At 39.8% G+C, this 24,150-nt stretch overlaps 1 protein-coding gene across 2 annotated transcripts; it reads right to left on the bottom strand.

The window, feature by feature from the left end:
* Window positions 1–112: 112 nt before the first annotated feature.
* On the bottom strand, window positions 113–21,907 carry LOC123874930 (DNA-directed RNA polymerase III subunit RPC1). Of its 2 annotated transcripts, none has more exons than XM_045920499.1 (27): window positions 21,683–21,907; window positions 20,607–20,742; window positions 19,504–19,653; window positions 18,580–18,921; window positions 15,775–15,929; window positions 15,362–15,539; window positions 14,278–14,415; window positions 13,600–13,797; window positions 13,024–13,148; window positions 12,605–12,716; window positions 11,629–11,861; window positions 10,735–10,835; window positions 9,771–9,906; window positions 8,813–8,926; window positions 7,915–8,034; window positions 7,195–7,274; window positions 6,678–6,791; window positions 6,126–6,283; window positions 5,554–5,726; window positions 4,474–4,578; window positions 3,745–3,934; window positions 2,868–3,086; window positions 2,380–2,498; window positions 1,834–2,046; window positions 1,329–1,422; window positions 984–1,184; window positions 113–343 (listed from the first exon to the last, which is right to left on the bottom strand). In XM_045920499.1, the coding sequence occupies exons 1-27, from the start codon at window positions 21,724–21,726 to the stop codon at window positions 131–133; spliced, it is 4,161 nt and encodes a 1,386-aa protein (XP_045776455.1). In that variant the 5' UTR covers window positions 21,727–21,907; the 3' UTR covers window positions 113–130. The 2 variants fall into 2 exon arrangements, with proteins under 2 accessions (XP_045776455.1, XP_045776456.1); XM_045920500.1 differs by having other exon boundaries at window positions 4,474–4,584; window positions 5,560–5,726.
* Window positions 21,908–24,150: the final 2,243 nt, after the last annotated feature.

Raw genomic sequence — 24,150 nt, 5'->3', positions numbered from 1 at the left:
TGAGGTTAGGACCGATGTACCAAAAAATAACGAGCCTTGTAGCGTGATTGTCGTATATCCCTAATAAAAATAGATTATAGAATTTTTGGGGTTTCGAACAAAAACAAAGATATTATAGAGGTTAAAACATTTATTCCCATATAGAGGAGTGGTACTCAGGGTTGTCGAACAGCAAAGTGGGGGCTTGTGTCTTGTGGTAGTGGTCGTGCTTATGCAGCAACTGCAGCACCCCAGTTCCGATTCCTGCAGGGACTCCTACTATGATGCATTCGGAGACCCCCTCGATGCGGTCTCTTTGCCCATAGTACGCTGCGTCGAATAGGTGGTCGGCTGTCTTCTCGAACTGTAACAAAAAAATAAGTTTAAATATCCAATGAATATATAAACAAATAAAATAAATGGCGTGAATTCTGTATGTTTTTCTCTTTTATTTCGAGTATTTGCATCTTTTTCTTTTCGATATTGTTAAAAAAAGATGGAAAGACCCAAAATTTTAGTGCACTTTACAATTTAAACAATAGGCTCACCGCTCACGACTGGCACCTAAAGTTAAGAGGTTTGACAGTTCTAAATTAAATTAGGTTTGTCTGTCTTTTTCTTATTACATTGGTAAGAAAAAGATGCGAATATTAATAATTTAGTCTAAATTCAACCCGAAAACTCTACAAGACTGGTTTACTAGATCTTATGAATTACTTTTAAAAAGCAGTGACGTGAACAGTTTGAAATCTGGGTACGCATCACTTAGATATTATTACCAAGCTTGGGAAAAAGCCAGTTTAAAAATCTTTGTTTAAAACTGTTTTAGGGTTCCGCATCTCTAGAATAAAGGGAACCCTAATAGTATCACTATGTTCTCCGTCGTGTTTTCAAGACCCATCAAGGGAATCTTGGTTTTTCGAACTATGCGCTGCAGGACGTAGCAGCAGCCCGAGGGAAGAAATTCCTACGGTCGAGCGTATATGACCTGCCCCGATACATACACTGGCCAGGTTGAGCACGGACTCCTTCATCCTCGCGAGCCCGTATCTGGTGATGCCGAGCACCTCGCCGCGCGCGCACATCTGCGCCGCGAGTAGCGCCACGTGGCGCCGGTCCACCGCCATGCCGTGGCCGGCCATCACCGCCTCGATCTCGCTCATGATAGTCGTCGCGGCTGCCTCGATGCCCAATGTTTGGTACACCTGCAACAACGCACAACCATTAGTTTCAGCGTGAAGCACGCAGACAGACGGATAAAAATTTGCCAGGTTACTGGTTATTTAATATGTAGCACTCCAAAAAGTTTACAAGGTAAAAATTTAGATAAGTGAATGAGAAATGATTACCTCAAGGATATTGTTAGAAGATGTCTTTCTGCCGTCAACTCCATAAGTAGCAATAACATCTCTCAAGCCGTCGCCTTCTACGCACAATTTATACCTGAAACGAAAAACGCATCCAACTGAGAACCACTTACTTTTTAGAAGTTGGTTGATAAACAACTACTTGAGAGAAAACTAGGATTGTGGGGAGAGATTGGGCGCATCTCGGGAAACATGGGCGACTAATCAACCAATCGCGTGCTCTCGCAACTACCGGGAACCGCAAATAGCTAGTCTCTATTAGTATTCCGAGACCGTTTCTCTTCAGTCGTGTAGTATTGGACTATGAGAGTGTGGGAATAGAGAGTGAGTGTGAGATAAAATACAAACGTGGAAACACAGGCTGTACTATACAGGCTTTACTACTGGTGTACTATATCTCACACGCAAATGTCTAGTACTTATAGAGATTGGCTGAAATTCGGCGAGAGGACATTAACAGTGGTAATGCCAGCTCAAACCATCTCACCTGTTGATGGAGCCGGAGTCATCACACGCTATGACCGCTCGGGAAACCCTCGAGAGCCCCTTGACAACTATCGAGGGTAGCTGCCGCGCCAACTGTTGCAGTGCCACGTTGAGCCAGCCGCCGTGCTTGGCCGGCTCCGCGTACACCTTGATAGCCCATTCCGATACCGCGACCACATTCCCCGGCTTGATTTTGAGTTTTGAAGTGCAGATCCTGTAAATAATGTTATCAATCAATCAATCAGCCTGTTTGTGTCCACTGCTGGACATAGGCCTTCCCAGGAGCGCGCTACCACACATGACCCTCTGCCTTCCTCATCCACCCACATCCCGCTGTCTTCTTAAGGTTGTCAGTCCAGCGGGTTGGAGGTCGTCTCACACTGCGCTTGCTGATACGCGGTCTCCACTCCAGAACACGTCTGCTCCCAGAGTATGTCAATAATGTTATAATGGATGGAAAATTTTCTTGGTTCTATTGGTAAAGATTTCTGCATGCTGTATGGACATTACAAAACCGTCGGAATAAACGAAAAGAGGAAATACTTACGAGTAAACGATAGAGTGAACGTTAACTTCTAAGCACAGCAGACGGACTCGCTCGGCGTCCAGTCTCACAAGCAGGAAGCATTCATGTGGGAGGTACACTTCATCTATATACGTCGTTATCTGCGAGTGTTCAAGTAGAATTTAAGCGGATGAACTAAAACATGAGGTTTTGGGGGTCATCATACTTTAACTGCAATGTTTTTAAAGACACTGTGTCTAATAGGAAATTACTGATCGGGGGGTTCATAAGTTGTGCGTTGATAAGGGGCTACATATGTTTTTGGATGCGCAGTTACTACTTTACACACTCTGTTTTATACTTGCCTTATACAAAGTGGTATTTCCCTTTTTGTTCATAGCTAAAAATCTTTTGACGCTAAAGTCTCCTGGGAGAGAGAGAAACTGGGTTTTGTGGGGCTATGGGAATCTGCTAAACTTCCCCTGAGAGCATAAAAAGGCTCTGGAATCTAAAGCAAGTTTTACTCTTACCTCACCCAAAGTCGTCTTTTCAACCCTTCCCTTAACTCGTCTAGCAAACTCTTGATCGAGGGGGTCGGTAAGTTCTGCAGTGATAATGGGGGTGGATATGTTTTTGGAGGCGTTGATAATTTCTTTGACTCGCGGGACCCCTTGTGTGATGTTCATGGAAGCGACGCCCGCGAAGTGGAAGGTTTTAAGGGTCATTTGCGTGCCGGGCTCGCCGATACTCTGGAATTAATTAACTAGTAGGGTATTTTGGCTGAATAAAATTATGGCCGGCTTCATAGAAAGACTAGCGAAAGGCTCGAATAAACGCTTCACTAGGGTTCCACGAGTGGTGAAATCCAAGTACTTTAACTCTGCGGCTCAAGTGTGGACAATAAACCAAATAAACGGGGTGTCTATTGAACTTGGTGTTTTGTTTTTAGAAGCACTAGCCTAACAGTTCGTAAATGCCCGTTGGATGAGCTTAAAAATGTCGTCATGTGCAAAGGCGCTTAAAATCCTTCTTTCCATTAAATTAATAACGGAAAGGAATCTCGACCTTCAGCAATCAGGATGAGCAGCTGTTCTGTTTGGCGGCCATTTTATAAAAACCTGAGTGGGCTTCAACAATAATAAGCATGGATTCGAATCGCTCCAGCAATGGTATATATGTGCATGGCATACGATTGTAAATTGAACACTTGAAAAGAGCAACTACCGAGTTTCTTGCTGGTTTTCTTCTCGGTAGGAACGGCATTCCGAACCAGTAGTAAAATATTTGACGATTCAAAAGTTTACTTGAATAAAAATATATTCTCTTCTATTAGGAGTCCCGAATCTTGAGCAATCAGGGTTACGGGAGGAGCAGCCGTTCTGTTTGGCGGCCATTTAGTAGACTTACCTGTGCAGCAAGTGCCCCCACGGCCGTGCCGGGCTCTATGATGCTCCGCTGGTACTTGTCGTGGCACACGCGGATGAAGCGCACGAGTTGCGTCAGCGTGAGGCGCTCCAACTGATTGGCTATGGAACCGCACGCTGCGTACTTGCCACGTAAGTTACGCACTCGATTCGCCAACTTTTTGAGGAATGCCCTGAAGAAACGAACAGTTGATTAACAGTTAAAACAATTGTTAGTTTAAATTCATACTAATCCATCCGTTTCTTGCTGGTTCTTCTTGGCAGGAACGGCATTCCGAACCAGTGGCAAATTATTTTGACGATTCAAAAGCATTTGTACAAGTTTATTTGAATAAAAATATATTCTATTCATATAATATGTATTAATGTTATAAAAGGTAGCCTATATCATTCTCCAGATCACGTGATACGTTACGGCGTGATTGAAGGACCAATTAGTTGAAATTCCTCGGACACGTACGAAGCGAATTGCTTCCTCGTTTCTAATCCGAACTGCTAGGATATGGAACACTCTTCCGGCATCAGTTTTCCCTTCCACTTTTAGAATGGGTTTCAAGTTAAGAGTGAATAGGCAACTTCTAGGCAAGCGCGTTCCATCTTAGGCTGTATCACTTGCTAGCAAATCTGATAGCAACCAAGCGCTAGTCTGTAAATTTAAAAAAATATATAAATAATAATAAATGTATTGTAGGTATGTATGGGTGTTACATACAGCATTTCAGCTTTGAACTCTTGCGGGCAAGTCTTGAAGTCGTCCAAAGCGAGGGTTTCCTCCGCAGCCACCACGATGCCGTCCCCATCCAATGGTTCCTCATCCCTGAAACAGAGATAAACTTAACTGTGAGTACGGGAATAGAAAGTTTACTTATGTTTGTGCATAATATGTTATACTCAAAGACCGAAAACGCTCATGAGCGAAAAACCGGCCAAGTGCGAGTCAAGACTCGCGCGCCGACGGTTCCGTATTTGGGTATTTTTTCCGACATTTTGCACGATAAATCAAAAACTATTATGCTTAAAAATAAATAAAAATCAGTTTTAGAATGTATAAGTAAAGCCCTTTCATATGACACCCCACTTGGTATAGTTATCTAATTTTGAAAATTAAAACACATTTTAATTTTTTTTTCTGTGATGTAACCACAAAATCACGATTTTCAGATTTATTTCTTTACTTGTGCTATAAGACCTACCTACCTGCCAAACATCTAGGTCAACGGGAAGTACCCTATACTAGACGGACGGACGGACAGACAGACAGACAACAAGTGATCCTATAAGAGTTCCGTTTTTGAGGTACGGAACCCTAAAAACAGCTCACATCGCGTTGAAGCAAACATAGAAATTCGTGTTATTGCTCTTATAAAAACGCTCACGACGTTGTGGCAATCGCAAAAAGGCCACATTCGTGTTATGGCTATTACACTGTACGACCTCAACGCGTTGTGACACTGAAGAAAAGCCACAACGCGTTCTAAGCACTAAATAAACCAGTACGAAATCTGAGCACCCCGACAGTCTTGTCTGTCGTATCCCTAGAATATTTTTGTAAAGCGCGAAACCAGAGGCCACGAAGCCTTTGTGCCCTTTCTGCGATTGCCTCAACGCGTTGTGAGCTGTTTTTTCGCTCAATGAGCGTCGTCGGTCTTCAAGTATAACACATACACTATAATATTTTCTGCGTTGTAGGTAGTTATTCTCAACTGGCTGCCGAGGCCAAGATTTTATCAGGAGAATATTTTTTGAAGACTTGCTCGTCGAATTGCGAACTATTACTATAAATGCAACATACTTGGACTGGCATAATGCCCGGACGTGAGCCAAAACCCGGCCAAGGCTCACGGGGCGGTCTCGATCCTCCATGTAAGATGGGTCCAGCCCGTCGCTTCCGTAGCGAAACTGCACCACCTCGCTGGTCGCGTTACGGACCGTCATGTCGTAGTGGAGCACCAGGTCTTCCAGTGACTGTGAATGTACCACTATATTATACTTTTTTTATCAACTAAATACAAGTATAGAAGAGGAAAACAAGATATTTATGGCTGCGCCAGTAGACTCACTTCGTCGTCCCTTCATTCAGCTTCACCTAGTCGACCTTTATGTAAGTATGCAACCAGATCGGAATATTGATATCTCAAAATCATGGTATGAATCGTGACACGTACACGTTAATTACATTATAATATGTCGTTAAACCACAAAATAAGCCTAAAATAATTAACCTGAAAAGGTATTTAAATAGTTCCTAACCTTATCGCTGTTAAACCACGAAATAACCTTAAAATTAGTCAGAAGAAGCACCGGCCTCTTGTTAAGTGACAAGAAGAGAAAAAAACCTGAAAAGGTATTTAATCAGTCCCTAACCTTAACAAGTCGTCGCTGCAGGTACCCCGTCTCGGCAGTTTTGACTGCAGTGTCGACCAGCCCTTCTCGACCACCCATCGTGTGGAAAAAGAACTCGGTCGGCGTCAGGCCCGAGTAGAAGCTGTTCTCTACGAAACCACGGGCAGCTGGGATCTTTGCTGTGAACGAAGCAAGCATACATTTTATTTTTGTTATACAGTCCAAATCGTACAACTTATACAATCACCATTAACCTAGGTTTCATTATTTCACATAATGGGATGTATTGTGCACATAAAACACCTGTCAAGTGCGAGTCTGACTCGCATACGAAGGGTTCTGTACCATCGTACAAAAAAATTTTTTTTTGTAACCACAAACACATAGTTTTCGGTTTTTTCCTTTACTTGTGCTATAAATCTGCCAAATTTCATGATTCTAGGTCAACGGGAGGTACCCTATAGGTTTTCATGATAGACACGACAGACAGAAAGATAAACAGACAGACAAAGTGATCCTATAAGGGTTCCGTTTTTCCTTTTGAGGTACGGAAAACCCAAAAAAAATGCTTACAGTGCCTCTCAAAATGTGGCAGGGACCTGTCTTCGAATCCATTGGGCACGCGTTTTCCATTCAGCGCCTGCTGCCCCACGCATGCTATCATTTGCGATATGTTGATGTTGGATCCTGACAACAAAACCACGAAAACAATTTCAACTATGGACCCTATTATACAGTGTGTTTTTTGTGTCTGAGGAAGCTTTAGGTCTTTTTTTGTGAAAACAATTTAAGCATAGTCAACTTTTTGGTCAAGCGTGAGTTGTCTATGAAACTTAAATTTAACCAACTTCTGCTGTACTGATTTTTTTTGATACAATGAAATGATCCTTACATGAAACTGAGTCGGACTGCACTTAAAAAAAATGTTAGTCAATTTTATTGACTTTTATGGGCAACTTACGCTTGAACTTATTAATTCTGAAGGGTTTACTTTTCAGTTGACAGCCGAGGTCATTAAAAAGGTGTGAGAATATATAAGTCTTACCTTTACCGAGGTCGTTAAAAAGGCGTAAGAATATCTAAATCTTACCTTTAGATCCGCTCTGTGCCATTATAAGCGGAGCGTTGGTAGGGTGAAGTTCACGGAAACACGCTTTAGCGGCCAACTCTCTACAAAGAAAAAAAAAATGTTGTTTTCTTTTTTTTAAAGAATATTAACCATGCTAATCATGACAAATACTCCCCCCTCTCCCTCCAATTAAGTGTAGTCTGTGCCAAGAGTGGGTACGACAATAGTGCAACGGATGGGGTTTGAACTTTATCTAAGTACGTATTGAAAAGCTATCATTGGAGAGGTTATGTTAAGCCTAAGCACTAGTCAATACGAATAAGGCTCTTCCATAACATTTTTACGTCACTCTTAAATTCTGCTAAAGTTCCTAGCCTGAAAACTTACGATACATAATGCATTACACAACTTATCTAAAGTTACCACCCTATCGGCAAAGCCGTGCCGCCAAGCGATATAGAATAGAATAGAATAATTTTTATTCAAATAAACTTTTTACAAGTGTTTTTGAATCGTCAAAATAATCTACCATAGCGTTCCGGTACAATGGCGTGTATAAACCAAAAGGTGTATGGGTTTAATAAATACTGCCATATCCCTTCCAGCTTAGCCCGCTTCCATCTTAGACTGCATCATCACTTACCACCAGGTGAGATTGCAGTCAGGGGCTAACTTGTATGAGAACAAAATAAAAATCTCAATCACTGTAAAAAGCCATGGTGGGCGAGTTCCCTAAGTTACCTGATACTGCTGAGTTCGCTTAGCATAACAGCCTCCAGGGTTTCCTCCATGGTACAGCCGGGTTGGCACTGCAGCGTGCCTTTTTCCATCTCCAGGATGTAGCCGTCACATTTGGAATATCTGTCCAAAAAAATAGGCGTATTGCTATTTCTTATCAAACCATAGTGTTTTTAGAGATCCGTAAATAAAAAATTTATTTATTAGGGTACACGTAAAATGAGCTCCAATTTTTTCTTTTCTCTGTGGGGGAAGGTCTTCAAAAATATTGCGGGTGTGTGGAAACCATTTTCCAATTCAGGGTTCTGTTGGCGAAATATTAAGCTTTAAAATACTAATTTTTGTAAAAGGAAGTGTCGTCGTGCAGTCTAATACTGGAATTTATAGAGGCTTCTTTAGGAGACTATTCAGACGACACGTGTCAAATTCAACCTTAATGCATTGCATAAAGGTTGAATATAAGACATGCCATCTAAATGATCTCCTAAAGATAAGCTCCTATCTTGACTATGAATTCCAGTATTTTGGTTTTTTTTAATAAAAATAGTGAGCTAACGAGCAGGCCGGTCACCTGATGCTAAGTGGTTACCGCAGTCTATGAACATTTGCAGTACCAGAGGAACCGCCAATGTGTTGCAGGCCTTTCAGTAATTTATCAATCAATCAATTTATTGCAAATTTGGGTATATACATTGGTCTTAATCTAAGCTTATAATAAGTACAGCCAAATTTAGCCTTACGGCATGCAATATTTTATACATTTAAAGTCAAAGTAAGTTACAATTACAATGAAATATAATAAAAATAAAAATAATTATAATTCAGTAATTTCAGTAATTTTTTGATCCGCCCCTTGAATGAGCCCTTTAATATATTATCTCTGGAAAGGACAGTCGCTCACCCAGATTCTAGCAATTTGTTTTTAGCCTCTATGAGTTTCCTGCCCGGCGTCACGTCTATAATACCGAAGCTGAAGCCACGATTCATCATGTAGTACGAGGCCATGCGTGCTAATCTGTAAAGTTGAATCACACTAATATTATAAAGGCGTGTGCGTGTGTGCGTGCGTGCGTGTGTGTGTGTGTGTGTGTGTGTGTGTGTGTCTGTGTGTGTGTGTGTGTGTGTGTGTGTGTGTGTGTGTGTGTGTGTGTGTGTGTGTGTGTGTGTGTGTGTGTGTGTGTTACTCCTTCACGCAAAAACTGCTGGACGGATTTGGCTGAAATTCGGAATGGAGATAGATAATATCTGGATTAGCACATAGGCCACTTTTTATCCCGGAAAACCAAAGAGTTCCCACGGGATTTCGAAAAATCTAAATCCACGCGGACGAAGTCGCGGGCGTCAGCTAGTATTTTATATAATAGGAAATTTAATAAGTTTAAATAATAATCACTACCTGTATTAAATATGCGAAAGTATGTTTGTTCGTTGGTTAGTCCTTCAATCACGTCGTAACGGAGCAACGAATCAACGTAGTTGTTCCGCGTGGATTTAGGTTTTTAAAAATCTTGTGGGAACTCTTTGATTTATTTCATTTATTTAATTACAGACATAATGAAAAAGTGAACATTTTACACTAAACTTTGTAGACCAAATCACTAGATAAAAACTGAGACTGGTGTTTGCAATTTGCAGCCCAAATAGACCGTAGTCTGTGCTAGGGCTGACAAAAATCACCGGCCTTAAAAGATTAATTTAAAAGAGAGTAAAAAAGTAAAAGTTGGATAAAAAGTAGCCTTTCTTATATCAATGCAAAAAAATCACGTCGATCCGTTGCTCCGTTGCGACGTGATTGAAGAACAAACCAAACACACTTTCACATTTATAAATGGGTGGTGATTGATTTGGTTCAATCTTACCTCCACATGCCTCTAACGGCATACTCCTCACCCCAGTCCCTCAGCAGAATGTAAAAGATGCTGTTCTTTGTACCCGACCCCAGGGTACTCTTGTCCATTGAACCGCAAAGCAGCTCCGAGTTTCTTATTATTACATCTTGAAAAAAGATAATATGGGGGCAAATTTTCCTAAACAATGAGTAGACAGTCTCGACGATTTAATTTCATTGCCAAGAGGAGTACCATTAATGAATTTTTAATACGTTACTAGCTGATACCCGCGACTTCGTTCGCGTGGATGTAGGTTTTTAAAATTCCCGTGGGAACTCTTTGATTTTCCGGGATAAAAAGTAGCCTATGTGCTAATCCAGGGTATAACCTATCTCCATTCTAAATTTCAGCCCAATCCGTCCAGTAGTTTTTGCGTGAAGGAGTAACAAACATACACACACACACCCATACAAACTTTCTCCTTTATAATATTAGTGTGATATCAAAAATGGCTGAACCGGCAGGGATTGAACCTGTATCCCGCTGGCCTTCGCGGCCTTGGAGTCTAAACAATTATAAATATTGAATCTTTGAAAAGAGCAACCGCTGAGTTTCTTGCTGGTTCTTCTCGGTAAGAAAGGCATTCCGAACCAGTGGTAGATGCTTTTGATGATTAAAAAGTACTTGTAAAAGTTTAATTGAACAAAAAATATTTTTATTTATTTAATTTAGCCTCGATAGCTCAACGATTGAGGAGCGGAAAAGGTCTGCGGTTAAAGCCCCAACCGTTGCACTATTGTCATAACCACTCCTGGCACAAGCTTAACGCTTAATTGGAGGGGAAAGGGGAGTATTAGTCATAATTAGCATGGCTAAAGCATGCCATCTCATCGCCCAACCCAACCTCACTATTAAGCATAGATTTCCTCTCAGAATGAAAAGGGTTCAGGCCATAGTCTGCCATACTACGCACATAAAACAAGTTTATTCTTACATGAGTCTTGCACGCACATGTCCTGGTTGCGTGTGTAGTTCTTGCCCTTAGTCTCCAAGTTAGCCTTAACCTCGCAACGCTTGTTTGGCTTCATTATTAAACTGGAAACAAAAATATCATTTCAGTCAGTTTTATACAGTAAATTACGCTTACAAAAACATAATTTAAATCAACATACGTACAGTAGAATAATCGCGCGCGAACAAAACGAACGCCATTTTGTCATAAAATATGTCAGAATGTGTTCACAAAAAATAAATTTCGGTCAATGTAAAGGAAAAATCAGCAAGGGAGTAGCAAGCAGATTGTGGTTGTCAATCTTTACCCCGCCCAATACCTAAAGATATACCTGAAGATCTGCTTGCCAGTTCACAGCAGGACTGGACTTCAGTATGGCTGGCGGAGACATGTCGATTCTCATGCTTCAATCAGCAGTCCAGCTGTTAAGCTTTTGCATTGGTGAAGAAACCTTGGCATCAAAATGACCTGAAGATCTGCTTGCCAGTCTACAGCATCCTTGGCTTCAGTATGGCTGGCGCAGGCATGCCCATCCTCATGCTGCAATCAGCAGGCCAGCTGCTAATCTTCTGCCTTGGTGAAGAAACCTTAGTACCGAACTAACCTGAAGATCTGCTTGCCAGTCCACAACATCCTGGGCTTTAGTATGGCTGGTGGAGGCATGCCCATCCTCATGCTGCAATCAGCAGGCCAGCTGCTAAACTTTTGTCTTGGTGAAGAAACCTTAGTACCGAACTAACCTGAAGATCTGCTTGCCAGTCCACAACATCCTGGGCTTTAGTATGGCTGGTGGAGGCATGCCCATCCTCATGCTGCAATCAGCAGGCCAGCTGCTAAACTTTTGTCTTGGTGAAGAAACCTTAGTACCGAACTAACCTGAAGATCTGCTTGCCAGTCCACAGCATCCTGGGCTTCAGTATGGCTGGTGGAGGCATGTCGATCCTCATGCTGGAGTCAGGCCCAGCCAGCAGACAGCAGGCCAGCTGCTGAGCCTCAGCCTTGGTGAAGAAGGTGTCTCTCTGCGTGATGAGGTAGCCACCGGTGATGAAGTCTTGAGTCGCCGCAATCAGCAGCTCACCGTTACGAGGCGTCACTAGATTTGATTTGTTCTGAATGTAGAAACAAGGAAAAGAATTCAGATTAATTAAGGTAAGACGAAAGTTGAAGTCTTTTAGGGTTCCGTACCTAAAAACGGAACCCTTATAGGATCACTTGGTTGTATGTCTGTCTGTCCTGTCTGTCAAGAAAAATTATAGGTACTACCTGTTGACCTAAAATCATGAAAGGCAGGTAGGTAGGTCTTATAGCACAAGTAAAGGAAAAAATCCGAAAACCGTGAATTTGTAGTTATATCACAGAAGAAAAATTTTAGAAAAATTTAATTCACTACATCACATATAGATGGAGCAGCCCGTTATTAACTTTCGGAGTTCTACCTGTGGGTCTACATAAAGTTGTTATTTGTATCTTGTACGATAGTACGGAACCCTAAGTGTGCGAGTTCGCCTCGCACTTGACCAGTTTTTTTTTAACTATAAAAGCTTGCGCCGGACTTCGTCTGTGTTGGCGTTTGCTAGCGTGCTCTGCCTTTTTGGAGTGTTTTTTTTTTTTGTTAGAAGTGGTCGGGTTTTGTGTTTTACTGGTTTTTTTTGGTGGTGGAACTGACTGGAAAGCGCTCTGAAGATGCGCCAAGCGTATGTTGGCGAGCGCCGGCACAGACGAAGTCTATATTTATATAGTTTCCCTAACTTGTAAATAACTACAAACTTAACATTGGCTAATCTTTGTAAAGCCAGACGAGAGAAAAAAAAAGCTTGCGCTTGCAATCACAACAAATAGTACAAGTATTTACCCCCATAAGTATAAGGGCTTCTGCCCTCGCTTCCTCAGTTTGCGGCAAATGCATATTCATTTCGTCTCCATCGAAATCAGCATTGTACGGCGTGCACACACATTCGTTGAATCTGTCAATCATCGAAATACTAGCTGTAATGTTATAGCAAGATTCAGAATAGCCAAAGCCGAAACATCGTCGAATTTAAAAATTAACAGATAATTTGATCTTTGGGGGAAATGTGTATATTTTGCAATACTAAATAAAGTTTTATTAATGGTTCAGTCCCACTATCAATTCGTGATATCGCGAATTGTGTGTGTGTTGTTAATAGTATTTTTCCGCAACCGCGCTAACCCATGAAATTTTCATGTGTGTGTATGCGTGTATGTGAGTGTATGTGCGCATAGCAATACAAAGACGCGGAAAATGTGTACCTGAAAGTACGCTGTGGTTGCACGCGCGCCCTGTGACACATGATTGACAGTTTGTGTAAAGATGGCTGACGGTTGAACAAAACCACGTCCCCGTCCACCAAGTGACGTTCCACTACGTCCCCACACTAAAACGAAGACCCAACTTATAGAAAAAAAAAACAATTTTAGTTTTCCACACATTATGAGAAATTTAATTGCAGTGCACGAAAAAAAAATCTAGTTCTCATTCGAGGTCATTGCACATTAATTTGCGCGTTACAAGTTAGCTGGGAACACTCGTTCAGGGTATGTGAGGATTTTCGTAACTTGAACTGTCTAGTTAACTCCTTAGCACACCCCAGGGCCCAGACACTCCATACAAGCGAACTGACGTAATTGCCTATTACTACTACCGGTACACCGACCTGCCCGCACACGAATCGTATCTGCGAGAGATCTGACTGAAGCCAATCGAGCGGAACATGCGTGATAACGAGGTCAGAATTGAGTGACGCCATGCCAGTAGTTGTGCCATTCCGTTGCGGGCGACGAATTTTTTTTATTTACATAGTAATAGTTATTATTCTCTGTAAATACCTTCAATTCCTGGGCAATCTTCTCTCTGTTACCATACTTGAGGTACTTCTTATGGCTGAACCCCCTCTGCTGCACATAGTTAGCCCCCGGGTGGACGTCGGGGCCATTGCATACTAATTTGCGCAGCCATTGCAAGTTAGCGGGGAACACTCGTTCAGGGTATGTGAGTATTTTGGCTACGTGGACTGGGACTCCCACCTGTGGGCAAAAAATTACGTCATATCCTGTGACCAAATTTAGATGTACTTATTTTATTGATATCATGAAGCGATAGCTTATTGTGGCTAAGTATAAGCGGTCTCATATTCGCGGGGTTTGGAAAACGATCTCGGGCTCTTCGCAACTTTTCGGAGCTATGTGCGTTTTAAGCAATTAAATAGTAAATTAGTAAGTTCATGGGCGGCGGTAAAAACTTAACATCAGGTGACCCACCTGTTCGTTTGCTCGGTATTTTTTTAAATACGGGGACGAAAAACATCGTAAGGTAACCTGCATACCACCATTTTTCCATTGGAAGAGTTCTCCATAATGTTCTCAAAGGTGGTTGAAGACTGCCAATCCGCACTTGGTCAGCGTAGAGGCCAAAACCCATCTCAATATGAGAGGAGACCTGTACGCATAATGGGGTGGCGATGGAGGATAATGGTGAAATTATTTACGCTTATAAGTTGAACATACCTCTTGAATCTGCAAGTTAGGGTCGGGCGAGATGACAGTACGACTGGAGAAGTCCACTCGCTTGCCAGACAGGTTACCACGGAAGCGTCCTTGCTTGCCTTTCAACCGTTGCACCAATCCCCGCCCTGGTTTCTTGGGCTGTGAATAGGAAGTTTAATACATCCATACTATAGTTATTTCACTGAGACGTTCATGAGGTTAACAGCGCAGGTTGTGGGAGGGTAACATATTATTGAGGGTGGCATATTAATGTAAATTGAATACTTGAAAAGAGCAACCGCCGAGTTTCTTGCTGGTACTTCTCGGTAGGAACGGCATTCCGAACCAGTGGTAGATTATTTTGACGATTCAAAAGCACTTGTAAAGTTTAATTGAATAAAAATATATTGAATTGAATTGAATTTAACTGTTGACATAAACATAACCCGCACCCTACACTATGAGTCATCTAACTCAAGTGGTAGACTAATTATACCAATTCTAATAATTATACCAATTCTAATAATTATATGCGAAAGCTTGTCTGTCTAGAGCCTAGATTCTAGCTGTTACTATTTCACGCTCATCCACTTAACTAATTTTGACGAAAGGTACAGAGATAGCTTGCATCTCAGAGATGGACTTTTTATCAAAATTATATGCAAAAAAAGACTTTCAGATCCAAATCTCTACAGATATAAGATTTTAAGCACAAAATAAAACTATCATGATGATGACTAATCAAGGGACCAAGTGAGAGAGAGAGAGTGCTATGCACTTCACTCTCATGGAGTGAGGGATACGAGACATTTCCTGTTGATGTAAAGAGCAGCATGCAATTGTAGATAATTCCATCTTAAGTCACTCTACGTGACTCAAGTCTTGTGATATATAAGAATCCACGTGACGAGATATCATTGTGTCATTGATCAGAACAGAATTCAGCCATTTCAAAGATGACCTTGAACTTGCAAAACCCGCACACTTAAAATAATTTCCGTACGGCTAACTAGATGTCGCTGCATAAAGTTGAATCACGCTAGAGAAATTATCATTCCTTAGTGGGGGACCAAATGGGGAGAATGAAACATAGATATACAGTCACCTGCATGGAGTGAGGAATGCCAGACATTTCGCTGTTGATATAAAGAGCGGCGTGCAATTGTAGATAGTCCCAGTCTTCTTGCACTAATTCGCTTTTGCCCCCACTGGCCACGTGACGAGATATCACGTCATTGATTAGAAGAATCTCAGATTGTTTCATTGTTAGGTCGTCTTCATTGCTGAAAGATACATCTAAAATTAATATAATATTCGTAACACCTTTTGGACTGGTGACAAAAAAATAAGATTTAGATAAATCCATATTATCCACAGTAGTATTAATTCCAATCCAATTATAAATGCAAATCTGTCTGTTACTTTTTCACAGCCTATCCTCTAAACCAAATTTGACAAAAGTTTTTAATAACCCATACCCTTTATTGGTTTCTACATGGCACTGGCATTGGTACTTACGTTCCAGCTTTTATATCAGAAGCAACGCTAGGTCTTATACAGAGCGGTGGTACTGGCAACCGTGTCAGTATCAGATCTTCTGGTCTCGAACTTTTTACGTTCATTCCTAATAGCGGAACATCCTCATCAGGTATACGACGGAATAGATTCAAAACCTGAACAACAGAAAAAACTTCTACAAATAAAAAGTAGAATAGAATATAATACAATAGATTTTTATTCAAATAAACTTTTACAAGTGCTTTTGAACCGTCAAAATAATTTAGCACTGTAAATACCAAAGTAGATGTCGCACTTACGTAATTTCAACTATGATTTGCGACATTTTTTTTTTATTGAGTTAGAGTGCACTTTCTTTTGTGTTTTTTTTCTACACACACTATCATTGAAGATACTATGTTAGTGCAGAGAAAAAATAATAGTTTTTATACTACACTAGCGGCACGCTATGATGGCCGGTTTGACACATTACAATAGTGATGTGGAATGTCAATTTATTCTCGAACAAAAAACAATTAAGTTTTGTTTTTGTACCTGATTAAATAGGTTTAATAAAACAAAAATGTATATGTTTATTTAATTTATTTGAATGAACTGAATATTTGAACGAAAATGAATATACATACTTTATATGCACACAAGAAACATATGAATACAAAAGATACCAAAAAAGGTGCCACAAAAGGCCATAATTAATCAGATTCGTCCATACTACTATTTTCACTGTCGTCACTGCTATCATCACATACATTAATAATTATATGTTCGTTTTCTATAATATTATCTATTTTCACATCTCTTTCATAATCTTCCCTTATTAATTTAACAGTTCTATTCACAACCTTTTCCCAGTCTCCTTTAGTCACATGTTCACAAGCTTCTTCTAATAATTTTAGCATTTTTTTTGTGGTAAATGGGGGTTCTGTATTGTGTCTTGCAGCATATCCCTTAATTTGAGCCCACACCAACTCAATCGCATTATACTCACAATGGTAAGGCGGTAACCGTATAACTCTGTGCCCATGTTCTAATGCTATTTCGTCAATGACGTATCGGATCTTGGTTGGTTTGTTTTCTTTTAAAAGACGTACTAATTCCGCTTTTAACATATTCATGTTTGCATCTACGCCATTTTTACGAAGCCATGCGACGATATCAGCTTTCTTTTGGGATTGGGCAGGTGGCTTGTCAATTTGCATCGAGTGGTATGGGGCGTTGTCCATAATTATAATAGATGGTTCAGGGAGGCTACACAACATTGAGGTAAACCATTCAGTAAACTTTTCTCCATTCATGTCTTCATGATAGTCTCCAGTGGTTTTTGACGCAAAAGCCATGAGAGAACCTTCGACAAACCCGTTGATGGTTCCGGCGTGACAAATTATAAGTCGCGATCCTTTTCCTACAGGAACTTTGGAAGTAGATGCTGCTGTGTCATCGTTCCAAGAACGGCCTACAGTATGGTTAGCATTAAGCCATGTTTCATCCAAGAACACAACATTTTGCCAATTTTTGATTTCTTTCACTTGCCGTAAAAAAGTATACCTTGCCATCGCTATATCAAATCTTTCCATCAATATTTTGCGTTTGTTACATTTTTTGTATCGAAATCCAATGGTCTTCAAAATCTTCGTTAAAGAACTTTCCCCACCGAAGAATAATCCAGCTTCCTTCAGTGAATGCACCAACTTTTTTCTTGTTGGATACTCCTTCTGTAAATAGTAGCCGTAAACATGTCTTCGGATAGCATCGGCATCAAAGCTATCGATGCCTACGACTGGTTTTGCTCGTTTTCTCTTTTTTGGTGTGTGAAGTTTATTTTCTTCTGTGCCAGTCTCGCCATATTTTTTTTTAGTTATCCGTCTAACAGTTCGTTGTCCAATATTAAGCGCATCAGCTACGCGTTCAACCACTGACGTTATAGGTAAAATTGGCCCTCCATTTTGAGCTTCACGATCGAAATAGTTACGAAGGCGTATTACGAACTCACGTGTCTGACTATTTAGAACAGTTCTCTGCGTACGTTCGGTCATATCGACGAAATCCACAACAAAGGGCTTGAACAGAGTCCAAATTAACGAGCAAGGGTCAACAGTAATGCAGTATCAATATTTGAAATCCAAAGCCAGGTCAAAACTATATCACAATCGCATTGCACTGACAGTTTATACTTTTCGAAGCAACGTCAATTCGAAACTGCTTTGTTTTGCATTGAGCATTGACGCGAGTTTGCCGGAGGTAGTAGTTGTGCTAGCCAGCGATCCTATGTGACGATCGTATTAGATTCCATTTTTAAAAATTTATTGATATTTTTTTGCGATTTCAGAGGTTTGTCCACATAGTGAAAATTGTTCATATTCACAAGTACATTCACCCCTTAAATGGTGCAAACTGATTTTTCTACACTTGTATACATTTAAGAAATCAATTTAATAAATAAATTTTGAGTCCTAAACCTAAAACTACATTCGATAAAATTTATGAATCTCTGCACATCACTATCGTCAATAAAGTAATACAATTATTTCCTTCAAAGTCGTTATCAATTAATACGGAACTTCATGAGCGGACAAACGTCAAACCGGCCATCATAGCGTGCCGCTAGTTTATGATACATGCTAATATGAATTTTATTAGAATTAAATAAGAACCTCTCGCTCTCGCTTAGCTAATCGTTGAGTTGGTAATCGGAGTTACATTTTCTATTGTGAAATTGACAAAGTTAATTGAAACTTTTACTTGCTGAGTAACTACTTCTGGTTTTACTTGGAGATAGTGAAAGAGGTCCTGAATGTAAGATCTTACCTCTAATGGACTGAGTTCAATAATCAACCCACTATTGATCATAGTCGCCAATTCCTTATTAGACTCCTTGGCTTCATTGAACTCCTTAAGAACCTTCTGAACTAAAGCATCCGTAGGCTTCTTAGTCCTGTACTTATCATGTATAATCTTCAATATACCAGCTGGGCTTTTCTTAACTATACCGTTCAAGGCCTCACAATATGGACATTTAGTGCCGACTTTTGCTTTTTTTAAGACAGCAGCGCGAAGGTTTTTCTTGTGGAGGTATGATAGTTCCGGATTCATGAATTTGCGACGGAAGGACTTTTTGATTGTTTCGGACAGCATTACTTTTGCACAGTTCTGGTGGACAGATAGTTAATATTAGTAAGTGTTAAGATGGATCGACATCAACGCACGCGCACGAACCGTAAACAAAACGCCCATGAAACGCCTATGGATGCGTTACTATCTATATGCGCATGTGCATGTTATGAACGTGTATACAGGTTTGTGCTTATTCCAAAAAACTCACAAATATGTACACATTGTAACTTGTACAGTCAAAGACCGTAAGTCGTTTAGCACCTTAATGATCATATTCGCATGCCACAGTTATGCACATGCGTCAGGTGTGTGTGGCGTTTATAGAAAAAGGTCATAAGTATCACAGGTTTTTGATGCAATACTTTCGCGGTATTGCTATCGAATTCTGAGGCCGACCGTACAACGTTCAAACCACTCGTAAACCACTCGTAAGCACGTCCATATTATGTTCTTATGATGCGCATCGTATGCACGATTCGTGCGCGAGCGCAAGTGAACAGACATTAAAAGTTCTTAGGCACAACTTTAGAATCTCATGATGGGCAAAATTGAAGAAAAGAGAAGTGTTGAAGCCCATACTATATGAATCACCAGTTGGCATTTTTGTGACATACATACCTTACATATTGTCTGCAGAATGGTGATTATGGATCGGAAGTATCCCACATGGAACACAGGTAGTGCCAGCTCTATGTACCCATAGTGGCCCACACACTCTGCCAGGCCCAGACCACATGTGTCACAGTTTGCATCTTTTTGATTGGTGCCCTGAATGAAGAATCAAATGAATTTTATTAATATAAGTCAAATCTTCATCAAAAAAATTATAATGAATTTGATTTTTTTGAAATTGTCTGCAAGCAACTAACTCTTTTTTTTTTTGTTGAGCTGGGGAATGCATTTACGCATCCCCCCCGGAAGCCGCATCCCCCCAGAACTCTTATTTGAAAAATCCACCTCAATAACTGTTTGTTATTTTGCAATAAAAAAGTGAATAGCCAGAACAAGAAATAAAATAGATAAATAATCCTTTATTTGGGATAAGAGCAACACAGTACAAACTAAGAAAATTATAAGAAACAAACAGAGATCACACAGTAATTTTGAGATTACTATGCCTTTCAACTAAGAAGAAACAGACAAAAAGAAATACATTTCTCAGAAATACACAGTATTACAAACTGAAAAGTTACAAACTACAAACTGAATGTGAAATAGGACAAAACCTATTTTAACACCATATATTTTATAATCTAGTACAGTTAACATCTCAATCTAAATATATAAAAGTAAAAGGTGACAGACTGCCCAACTGACTGACTGATCTAGGAATACATAGCTCAAACTCTTGGACTGATTGGGCTGGAATTTGGCATGCAGATAGCTATTTAACATTTGTTAAGAAAGGATTTTTGAAAATTCAACCCTAAGGGGTTAAAATAGGGGTTTGAAATTTGTTGTCTATTTTGATGAAGTTGTGTACATAAACTAATTTAGATAAACATGAACTAATTCAGAGCCTCAATAGCTCAACCGGTAAAGGAGTGGACTGAAAACCGAAAGGTCGACGGTTCAAACCCCGCCTGTTGCATTATTGTCGTACCTACTCCTAGCACAAGCCTGACGCTTAGTTGGAGAGGAAAGGGGAATATAAATCATTTAAAATGGCTAATATTCTTTTTTTTTTTTTAAATTGAAGACAAACATTTAATTTTACAAACCATCCTCCTATCCAGTACTCCATAACTAGCGGGTACTCTCTGCCCATCCTGAGCATAAAGGTTCTTTGTTATGACCTGGATATGAGCCGCCTGCTGGATATCAGATGCACTATCCACATTAAATGTCACATGGGAACTGAAATATCATAAAGAAATTAAATCAAGTTTTTTTTTTATTTCAGGGTTTCCCTAACCTGATGATAGCGTGTTCATTAAGTAAATACCACACCACCATAAAATCATTGTGAATTCACTCAGAGTCCAATTAAACAAAATTGCTAATTAGCCAAGTTAAAGAAAATATACTAACTCATAATATTTTTTATCTATATATAAATGTAAAAGCTGGCTGACTGATCTACCAATGCACAGCTTTAACTATTGGATGGATCAGGCTGAAATTTGGCGACATACGACATAGGCATCGACTAAGTATTTATGAAAATTCCACCCCTAAGGGGGTAAAATAAAAGTTTGAAATTTGTTAATCCACACAGACGAAATCACAGGCATAAGCTAGTATTATAATAAATGGGCAAGTGTCTGCCTGTTACCTTTTTGTGGCCCCAAACACAAAAGATAATACACAAAGAAAACTTTACATCCTAGAGATAGACATAGGTTTCTTTGCATCCTACAAAATTAAACTTTCCATGGGATTTTAAAGACCTAAATCCACGCAGACATCAGCTATCATCCAAATTAATGTTGTAAACGCAAAAGTGTGTCTGTTTGTTTATCTGTTCTGTTGTGCTGCTACCTTTTCTCCCCTAAACCAATTTTGACAAAATTTGGAACAGAGATAGCTTTCATCCCGTAACGTTTTATGATGTGCACCTGTACCAGATTTTGTCAAAATCAGCTACGTACGCTACGTATTCAAAATCGGCAAAAGGAACAGGTAAAGATAACAGACAGGCAGACGCACTTTCGCGTTTATAATATATATGGATAATAGCCAATTCAATTCATTATTCATTTGATAATACCCGTGAATACAGTGAGTATTAGTTGATAGTGTAAAATACAAAATATTATGAAATATTTAATAAACATGTAAACATAACCTCTCTTACATCTTTCTACCGACGTATGTCTCCCGATATTGCTCTTTGGGCATTTTTGTTTAAAATTTGTTTATTGCCACAGGTATATAATTCACATCTGGGTGCAATTATAGCTTCAACTATTCAACTATTTAGAATTTTTTTTAGCAACATATTTCAGTTTCATTTCATTCAAAATCCCATTGTTTAGAAGAACTTCAACTTGACCAACTTGACTTGACAGTTGACGTCACAGATTCCAAGACCATAGACTAAAGAGTACAAAGTATCCTTGAAAGTATGTCTATAATATCTATTTCCATACTGTGAAACTCATGTGAAACTGCAGCTCGATTGCGGTAGAATGACAGCTACAACAATTTCACGTTCGCAATCACTTCCTGATTGGTTAAAGCTCGCTCTTTATTGGCTACAATGCATTGTTGCAACAAGAATAGTACAAATTTAGCCAATAATCGCGATTGTAATGATGATCGATGCAGCTTTTATGGAATTGAGCTACTGGGTAACTTTAGAAACATAGCAGATATAGACGTATAAAATTGAAGGCAAGCAGCTTGGCTGGTTTCAAGGCGGTGAACGAAGCCCAGGAATCCGGCTCATAGTTAAATAACGGGTACTGGGTAGTAAGTTTTGAACTAAGGTCTTGCACTTGTTTTGAAGTGGTTTTGATGTTAAAATTCTGTCCCATGAGTTCAACGCATGTTCAACGTGTCATATCGCATTTTCAGGGGGCACGGCAGTGCCCCCGCCAAGACGAGCCAAACGGCGGCCGGGGCGCTACGTAGTACCTTTTTCTCGAAGTGTTTCGCCGTATTTTCGACCCGTCATAACTTCGGTCTGGATGACGCTAGAAAGCTGAAATTTTCAGTATAAGGTGTCCTTAGCAAATTTACCAAATATACTAAGTATCAAATATCTAGCTTTTATGGTTACAGATTTATTGATACCTAAAATACGCTGTTTTCGTCCCTCACTGATGATCATCACAATTCATAGTCTGTAATTCTAGGGTACTTCCAGAAGTCCTAGAAGGCTGAAACTTGGTATGTAGACTAGAAATTGCATACAAACTACAGGAAAATTAAGAAATTGGCAATGCCCCCCCTCTACGACTCTTATGGGAAAAGCAAATCTGTAAATTCTGTCGCTAGAATGCTGATATTTTCAGGATAAGATGTGCTTGGCAAATTGATTAAATTCATTGAGTATCAATTGTCTAGCTTTTATAGTTTCAGATTTATTGACAGTCAAAACTTCTAGTCTGTAATTCTAGGGTACTTCCCGAAGTCCTAGAAGGCTGAAATTTGGTATGTAGACTAGAAATTGCATACAAACTACAGGAAAATTGAGAAATTGGAATTTCCCCCCCTCTACGCCTCTTATGAGAAAAGCAAATCTGTAAATTCTGTTGCTAGAATGCTGATATTTTCAGGATAAGATGTCTTTGGCAGATTGATTAAACGCATTGAGTATCAATTGTCTAGCTTTTATAGTTTCAGATTTATTGACAGTCAAAACTTCTAGTCTGTAATTCTAGGGTACTTCCCGAAGTCCTAGAAGGCCGAAATTTGGTGTGTAGACTAGAAATTGCATACAAACTACAGAAAAATTGAGAAATTGGAATTTCCCCCCCTCTACGCCTCTTATGAGAAAAGCAAATCTGTAAATTCTGTCGCTAGAATGCTGATATTTTCAGGATAAGATGTCCTTGGCAGATTCATTAAACGTACTGAGTATCAATTGTCTAGCTTTTATAGTTTCAGATTTATCGACATTCAAAACCTCTAGTCACAAATTCTAGGGTACTTTCTGAAGTCCTAGAAGACTGAAATTTGGCATTAAGTAGGAATTTCAAGAATTATGAACAACAGATAAATTAAGAAATCGGGTCCCCCTTCATCCCCTCGTATATGAGATGCATATCTGTAAAATCTGTTGCTCGAATACTAAAGTTTACATGATAAGATGTCCGTGGCAGATTTATCAAACGTACCAAGTATCTGTGTTTCCTGAAGTCCTAAAAGACTGAAATTTGGTATATCTGCTTCAAAATTGAGTTGCAAGATTCCACCCGAACAAACATACTTACATACGAGTACATTGCAAGTTGAATAAAAGCTTTTAAAAAAAGAGGTAACGATAGAGAGTGGGCCATGAAAATGATGTACCTACAAGAAATAGATCCAAAAAAAATTTAGGGCACCTGCCAAAAAGAAATGAAATCCCACCAAAAACATTTCATGTAAAAAGTTAGCCAAGACTCACAAGTTCATAATGTTTTCACTGTTAAAAAGTTATGAGATCTCTAGTAGAGCCAAGCCCCTAGCTGAGCTTAGATTTGTGCTGGCCATGGGACCTATCCGAAGTCCAAAGTAATATAGCTCTTAAATGTTCTTGACTATATCACATTTATAACAATAAATAACAAATCACTCTACTTACAAGCTCTGATTCTACAAACCCTATATCTTGGT

Source organism: Maniola jurtina, chromosome 19, assembly GCF_905333055.1.
Source record: "Maniola jurtina chromosome 19, ilManJurt1.1, whole genome shotgun sequence".
Classification (NCBI taxonomy): domain Eukaryota; kingdom Metazoa; phylum Arthropoda; class Insecta; order Lepidoptera; family Nymphalidae; genus Maniola; species Maniola jurtina.
Note: the sequence above shows the minus strand (reverse complement) of the source record. Positions and strands in the feature narration are given on the sequence as shown.